This window comes from Drosophila elegans, unplaced genomic scaffold, assembly GCF_018152505.1.
Source record: "Drosophila elegans isolate 14027-0461.03 unplaced genomic scaffold, ASM1815250v1 contig_814, whole genome shotgun sequence".
Lineage (NCBI taxonomy): Eukaryota > Metazoa > Arthropoda > Insecta > Diptera > Drosophilidae > Drosophila > Drosophila elegans.
The window spans coordinates 16,548,981-16,557,000 of record NW_024546167.1 but is presented as its reverse complement, the minus strand read 5'-3'; the positions used below and the strand labels follow the sequence as shown (position 1 = coordinate 16,557,000).

The window sequence follows — 8,020 nt, the reverse complement described above, 5'->3', positions numbered from 1 at the left end:
TATAATGACTTTTTTTGTCGTATTAAAACGTATATGTTTCTTAGTAACAATAAATGAAGTTAAATACAAATATATTTTAAAGATATAATATTTTCGTATTGAAAAAACTATATCACTAAGTATAACCCCAAGATATAATGTTTTATATATTATATTATATAATATAATACTTTTAGACTTTAAGATAAAATTAAAATTGTCTCCATTAATTATAAACTTATTTCCCTTGTTGTGAGCACTAAACAAAATGTTCTTTGCTCAAGTCGCATAAATTCTATACGCCTGATTGCAATAACCTTGACTCAAGGTCCATGTCCTTGCAGATAAATAAAAAATAAAATCCAAAACCAGCAGGATGCAACTGCAGAAAAAACAGAGTCAAAAAAACTCACTCAAAAAACGATTGAGTGACCTACGGAACGTGTTGGAAACGAAATGAAACAGCCACTCAAAACGGAAGATGGAAGAAACCGTCAGAAGAGGAGATAACAGGAAACGGAATGCGACGACAACGGCGAAAAGTTGTCTAAAAAAAGAGGCAACGAAAAACCGCAAGCGAAACGTTGGCACTTCATAAATGGGCGAGAAAGAGAGGCGAAGAGAGACGGCTATGGGGAGGTGCATGAGTGCAAGCGAGAGAGCCCAAAAGCGCCGACATTTTTAATTGTAAATGAGTTATGACGCTCTCGCACGAGAGAGAGGAGAGGAAAAGAGAAAGTTGCTGACAGCGCCTCTCTCTGTCGCACGTCGACTCCCCCGCCACTTTTCCGTTTGGAAAACGTTTTCACTCAGAGCTGGGAATAGGGCTGTCCCACTCGCACTTGGTTTCATAATGCTCGAAATACGGTTGTCCCGCTTGCACTGGGGTGTACCATAAGCGGGAAAACTGGTTTTCCGAGTTTTGTGCCTGCCGTCGTTTTTGGCTTCTCAGCGGCAACAATTTCCTGACACAATTCAGTTCAACGTCGCCTGCCTTCCGTTGCGCACACACTCAGTCCGCGAGATACTCAGTTCGCGTGCGCCAAAGATAGAGAGATACAAAGATACAAACAGCAGAAAAGATACAGATACAAAGCGTAGAAAGCCAATCGACAAAGTGCTGAAAATGCAGCTTGCTTTATAAGTGCCAAGTGTTGACAAGTGTCCAGATACAATATATCGAAATACCTGAAAAAAAACAGGTGCCCAGCTTAATCCTCGCTAAAGAACTACAAGTACCCACAAAATGCTGGTCGGTTCGCATCCGTATCTGTGCAACGGCGTTCCCGTCGCCCCCACAAATCCCGCTGCCAATGGCAGTGCGCAAACCACAACGACGACGGCCAGCAAAAGTGCCGCCGGCTCAGCGACGGACTTCTCCATCGCCGCCATAATGGCCCGCGAAGATGCCTCCAGTCGTGAGTCCTCCATTCGCAGTGCAAGTAAGTAGAGATACATTTCGAAATTACTTCAAATCAGGGATAATTCAGAAAAATCATCAAAAAGTAGTTAGGAGCAATCTATACCGGAAAACTATTAAAATATGAATTACAGGCTCTTAAAAGCTTTCAACTAAAATTTATCTTATAGATACTATAAGAATATTGGTTGTTTTTCACATATAAACAGTGAGCATAAGCAAAAGCATAAGAGTTATGAGCTTTAAGGAATAAATCCTCTGTAGAGGGTTTTAGGTCAAAAGTATCTTAAAGATTCTTTTCATAAATGGAAAAGCATTTGTGTTTTAGGCAAGCAACTACAATATTTGTCGCTAACAGCATTTATAAAAGCTTTAGAGGCATAACGCAGTTTAATAAGCCATGTAAAGTTGCTTGTTTCTCTTAAAATATTTTTAAAATATATATTATTATTGATTTACCAGTCCGAATTTTTTAATATAGCATTTGAAATGTGATAAAAATGATTTAAATCAAAATACAAGGTGTCTCTACGAACCTATTTAGAAGTTCCATCTTCACAACACAAAAATTAATATTTTATGGACACAAGTCAAAAACAAAAACATACCACAGTATTTCTAAATCGATTTGATAAAATATTTAAAAGCAAAAACATATTGAAACTCAAAATACTTTTGTTATAACACATAAACATATCAACGCCTTAAAATAGAAACGCACACTTGACTTATCAGCCATAAGACAATCGCTAATTGATTGCACAACAAATCTATTAAATTACTGTTGTCGCTTTGGGTGCGCAGACTTCTATTTAATTGCCATTGACAATTAGCAGGCGTTCGGGCCAAGTTTAAATAACTAGTTCTCTGTGGCCGACGGCAATCGCATTCAAGCCAAGCCAAAGATCGCGGATCAGATGTTCATATATTAAAACTGAACACTTGCAGCGCTCAATATGCAAATTGTGCACAGCAACTAATCGCGTGGAATTCATATTTCTGTCGGACGCTAACAAAAGCTGCTAATTATGTTAATTAATTTTCAACAATGTGCTTCATATTATTAATTTTACGAGGCGCAGAAAATTAGCGACGGCCAAAATCAAAATCAAAATCAAAACAAAGCCAAAGCGAAGTCGCTATAAGGTGTTCATATTTTACGATCTTTTATCAAATATGCAGCTTTTTTAATTTTATATTTTGTTTTGTTTATTTCTTTGTCGTTTCATTTTTTTTGCCGTCGTTTTCCGTTTGCTTAGTTAGCGTTTTAACACCTACCGTCTGGACTCACCTATACAAAAACGAGCTTGTTGGTTCGCCCAATCATTTCGCTATCGTGTCGGCTTAAAAATGGAAAGCGTACGCGACATTTCGCCTAGGGCTGGCCCCAAAAAAAAAAAAAAGTTATTCATCAACTTGCATACACCTTGAAGCCCTACACTTTTGTTTATGCAATGGAAAAGAGCAATCGCAGCTAGAGCTGCGGGCTGTTTAATTGACAATTTGTGTTCAGTTTGCCAATTAAGCGAGCGGTCGTCTCATTGTCTCATTGTAACGCGAAGCGAAGCGGAAACTCCAAGAATATGAGACGACTCCACGCTGTCTGCCGCGAAATCAGCTTCACCAGTCAATGTTGTCAACAGTGAAACGACCTCAGTTTGGCCAAATGCACAGCGGAAAAGTCTGAGGGAAATTCGGAAAATATATCCAGATTAAGTGATAAAAAATTGATTTTAAAAAGCAATGGCTTTTATAATTTAAAAGTGATTAGAGAGGTTTTGAAACGGCAATTCATATTTTAAGAAGTACAATTTATTATAAAAAACTATTTTTAATGGCTTATAAATTGTCTAAAAATCTTGGTATGTTTTCCGTATTTTAATTAGATTTTTTCGCCTCTGTGCTTTGTTTTCATTTAACTTAAGCTCAAACACAAAGCCAGCAATTCACATTTAATTTTCAATTTTCGCTTTTCCTTCTTGTGTCATTTAAGGTCCCATTTCGGTGGAGGATGAGGTTGACGTTGATGTGGTTGACTGCAGCGATGCCGAGGAGCCGCCGACCAAGGCGCGACGTTTGAACCACCATCAGCACCACAATCACAATCACCACCACCACCATCAGCACCACAATCACAATCACAATAACAACAATCACAGCAACAGCAACAACAACAACAATAACAATAATAATGTGGCACACAAGAGTCGCAACAGCGCCGGCGCCGTGGCACAAACAACAGCTTCCGCCGAATCGCAGCTAAATACCAGCTCGACGAGCAGCCAAGGACGCTGCTCCACGCCGCCCCAATCGCCGGGCACGGAGGACAGTGAGGAGCGTTTAACACCCGAACCGGTGCAGAAGGCACCCAAAATCGTTGGCTCCTGCAATTGCGACGAACTGAAGCCGGTGCAATGCCACCTGGAGACCAAAGAGCTGTGGGATCGCTTTCACGATCTCGGCACCGAGATGATCATCACCAAAACGGGCAGGTAAGCATCCAAAACAATCAACCATCCATCCATCAGTCAATCATGCAGTCAGTCGGCAGTGCAAACAGGCATTAGTTTAAACGGGCCAACAACGTGGGAGAGTTTGGGCGGTGAAAGGGGTAGCTTAAATATATTTAGAGTTGAGTTTATCACTAGAAATTGGTTATAAATTATGGCCAATATTTTAATTTCATTTCTGAAATCAGGAAGTATTTCTTTATCTCGATTTTACTTGTTTAAATGTCAATTATCTTCTTTTCATAAATGGTACTTTACATTCAAAAGAATAACTTACAATATATAAAATCTTTACATATTTATGGTTTTTCTTTTTTTTGCCACAATATGTTTTGGCCTCATCACTTTTCTGTAAAAATTCTTTATTTCCAAATCAACTGTCTTCGTGTCTCATCATTAAAACTGTTCTCCTTAAGTCAGCCTTTATGTTCTTGGGCATCACCATAAATTGGCTTGCCAAATGGTTTGCGATGTCAACAAAAATTTCATGCCATCTCAGGGATGGTGTGTGTGGGGTCCTGCTCTGAAAAGGAAACTGTGCCAAAAAATCGAACAATTTGTTTACCTGCAGGCGAATTTTCTGCACCTAAAAGTAAGAAGAGAAGAGAAAAAAATCAGAGCTATGGGCGTTGCTGTTGTCAGCGGGGGAATGGGAATGGGAACAAGTTCAATCCACATGACCACGGGTTGTCCACACCTTTGCTCCCACACACACCTGACCACACACACACACCGGTCACAACGACAGATAGATAGATACTGTACACGCACCTTAATGATATTGTAAAAATCACACCTCGGAGTTGCAGACATCAGGGCGGTCCCAGTTGCTCGCCCTTTTTCGGCCCGAGGTTATGTCACCGGCTTTGGAGGGACATTAAACCACAGGATATAGAAAAGAGGATACACATTATACACATTTTTTTCTACTTTGACTAAAAGGGAGGAAGAGTTTCGCTTTTGTTTGCATTGTCTGCACTTGTCAAAGCAGGGAAAATGTGAGAGAAAATAGAGGAAAATAAAGTAGAAGCCCCAGGTTGGTGGGTCATAAATTCTCGACTTAACTGGCTGTGTGGGGCAATGCCAACGGCAATGTACCAAAATATTAAATGAAAGAAAGAAATCTAATCGAGCGCTTTTGTGTCCTCTTTTCAGACGCATGTTCCCCACTGTGCGCGTCAGTTTCTCGGGTCCGCTGAGGCAAATCCAGCCCGCCGATCGCTACGCCGTGCTGATGGACATCATCCCCATGGACTCGAAGCGGTATCGCTACGCCTACCATCGGTCCGCTTGGCTGGTGGCCGGCAAGGCCGACCCCGCCCCCCCAGCCCGCCTCTACGCCCATCCCGACAGCCCCTTCAGCTGCGAGGCGCTGCGCAAACAAGTTATCTCCTTCGAGAAGGTGAAGCTGACTAATAACGAAATGGATAAGAACGGACAGGTGAGTTGCGATACTTGGATTCTGAGATACTCAGTTACTCTGAGACTCTGAGACGTTCAGATGCTGAGGTAGCGATTAGCCGCGAGTGCTAAATGATTGATAATTTTGCAACACGGGTGTATGCATACATATAAAGAAATATTTGCCTAGTTGGCATAAGTTGGATAAAGTTCTTGGTTGACTTATCTTAGTCATATTGCAGAAAATGAAAATTGGTAAAGTATTTAAGGGAACTTGAATCTATTTTTAGTCTTTCTTTAAAATCATTTCAGCAACTTTTTGTTAGTTAAATTACTTTTCTGCGTTTTCAAATTGTTAGTCGTCATATTGAAGTTCAGAGAATTTTAATTTTTTTAATTACAAAGAAGACTAGAACTTCTCACTATAACAATTATATTTTGATTTAACATTCTTCATGTCATTAAAATTACTTTAATAAGGTTTATCAATCATTTTCCCCTCTCCTAGTACCCAGCCACATAATTTTCAATCGACTTACTACAATGAAACCCTCTTCCTTTTCTCTATCCCTTTCCAGATCGTTTTGAACTCGATGCACAGATACCAGCCAAGGATTCACTTGGTGCGTTTGAGCCATGGCCAGAGCATTCCGTCGAATCCCAAGGAACTGCAGGACTTGGACCACAAGACCTACGTGTTCCCGGAAACGGTGTTCACGGCGGTGACGGCCTACCAGAATCAGTTGATCACCAAGCTGAAGATCGACTCGAATCCGTTTGCCAAGGGATTCCGCGACTCCTCCCGCCTCACCGATTTCGATCGCGATCCCATGGAGGCACTGCTGCTGGAGCAGCAGCTCCGTTCGCCACTGCGTCTGTTTCCCGATCCGCTGATGCAACAGTTTGCCGCCCAGGGCGATCCCTCCTCGATGGCCCTCTTCGAGAAGGCCCGCCAGCATTTGCAAATGTTCGGCGGCAATTCACCGTACGCCCAGCTGATGATGCCACAAATGTACCAGGCGGCTGCGGCGGCAGCGGGACCACCACCGCCGCCGCCGGGATTGGGCGCCTTCCACATGTTCCAGCAGCAGTGGCCGCAACTCACCGCCGGTTTCTTGGCCAGCGCCAATCAGCAGGCCGCCGCCGCTCAAGCTCAAGCGCAGGCGCAGGCGCAAGCGGCTGCCGCTGCAGCGGTAATGGCCGCCAACCGGACGCCGCCGCCCCCGCCCACCGCATCCACGCCCTCGTCGACGTCATCGGGATCGCCATCGCCCGATATGCGACCGCGGCAATATCAGCGGTTCAGTCCATACCAGCTGCCCGGCGGTCAGGGGCCGCCCACCTCCGCCGCCGGCTCTCCGCCCGTTGTCAGCGCCTCCCGCAGCCCCGCCCACTAGGCTAGCAAGCTGCCCCTGCCCCCAAGTTCTTGCCACGAGCAGTATTAAAAACTAAAAACATTGAGGCTAGAAGTTGTCTAAAGTAAAAATATTGCAGTGAAGGTAAAACGATACTTTTAAAAATTAAAAAAAAATTCATAAAAGTATATATATGATCTTTCGAACTTAAGCTCATGTTTGGTTATAAAATTAGTTGAAAACAACGTTTTATTTTTAAAAAGCTTTCATCACAGCTGCTCTAATTGAAAATATAACCCGAATAAGTAATTTTTGGTATTGTGTTCTTTTGATTTTTGTGACAAAGTACTATGTGTGTAAAATCTAAATGCAAACAAGACAAGAACATTTTTAAGGTTCTGTTTTAGGCCTAAAAAAAACATATTACTTGCATTTAAAGAAAATATATAATTTCATTAAAATCTTTTTCACATCAGATTTTAACTTTAGACAACTTCCAGACTCAGTGCAAACGGAACAAAAAAAAAACTAAACTTCGTTTTGAATGTTGTAAATTATTTGTTGTTTATATGAAAAGCAAAGAAAACATTTCTCTCTATTTGTTGTAAAAATTTTAAATTATTTATAAGCTGTACAGTTCTTCTCACTTTCCCCTAGAGAATTTTTGTAATTTAGTTTAATTTATTGTACAAATGTTTCAATGTTGTTCAAAAACTCATCTCAGTGTAAAGTTAGAACGAAATTCACTCAAAAACTATGCAAACACAAGAAATAAAAAAAACAAATTAATATATAAAAATAAAAACGCTGCACGATTGTAAACTATATGTATGTAGCTATATATAGTGTAAACATTAACCGTTAGTTATGCTATTACATCTAAAGATATATTTATAGTATTAACAATAAATTCATAGACGCTTCAGTTAGTTCTATTTATCCGGCGAAAAGGAGAAGATTTATTTAGCATAAATTAGAGGAGAATAAAACCATAATCTGTATTCAATGTGAACGCTAAAAAAAAAGTGAAAACACGAAAAATATTTAAACAAAAATTATCAAACAAAAAAACACACAAAAAAAAAACACAAACATATAAAAACAAATCAAAAATAAATAAAAATATGTGAACCAAAATATAACAAAGGATTTCTTACTTGGGGAATATTTTTAGCTTGGCTTATTTTAATTATTATTTCACTTTATTGCACTTTCAAGTGCTTTAATTTCATTTATTATGCTCGTATTCTTTTTATACTCTTAATTTGAATTAATTTCCAACAATTTTCCCCTCCATCTCATGTTTCTTGGAGTCTCAAATTACCTGCTCCTTCTCCTCTATAAAATATACTACA

General features: G+C 40.3%; 1 protein-coding gene across 1 annotated transcript; it reads left to right on the top strand.

The window, feature by feature from the left end:
* Window positions 1-972: 972 nt before the first annotated feature.
* Window positions 973-7,745, top strand: LOC108149548 (T-box protein H15). The gene is made up of 4 exons (XM_017277185.2): window positions 973-1,421; window positions 3,393-3,891; window positions 5,065-5,350; window positions 5,889-7,745. Exons 1-4 carry the CDS (start codon window positions 1,226-1,228, stop codon window positions 6,705-6,707), a joined length of 1,800 nt encoding a protein of 599 aa, XP_017132674.1. The 5' UTR covers window positions 973-1,225; the 3' UTR covers window positions 6,708-7,745.
* The last annotated feature ends 275 nt before the right edge of the window (window positions 7,746-8,020 follow it).

Coding starts and splice junctions, on each gene's coding strand:
- LOC108149548 (XM_017277185.2), top strand. CDS start 1,226: ATGCTGGTCGGTTCGCATCCGTATCTGTGCAACGGCGTTCCCGTCGCC. Junction 1,422..3,392: donor GTCCTCCATTCGCAGTGCAA/GTAAGTAGAGAT, acceptor GTGTCATTTAAG/GTCCCATTTCGGTGGAGGAT. Junction 3,892..5,064: donor ATCATCACCAAAACGGGCAG/GTAAGCATCCAA, acceptor TCCTCTTTTCAG/ACGCATGTTCCCCACTGTGC.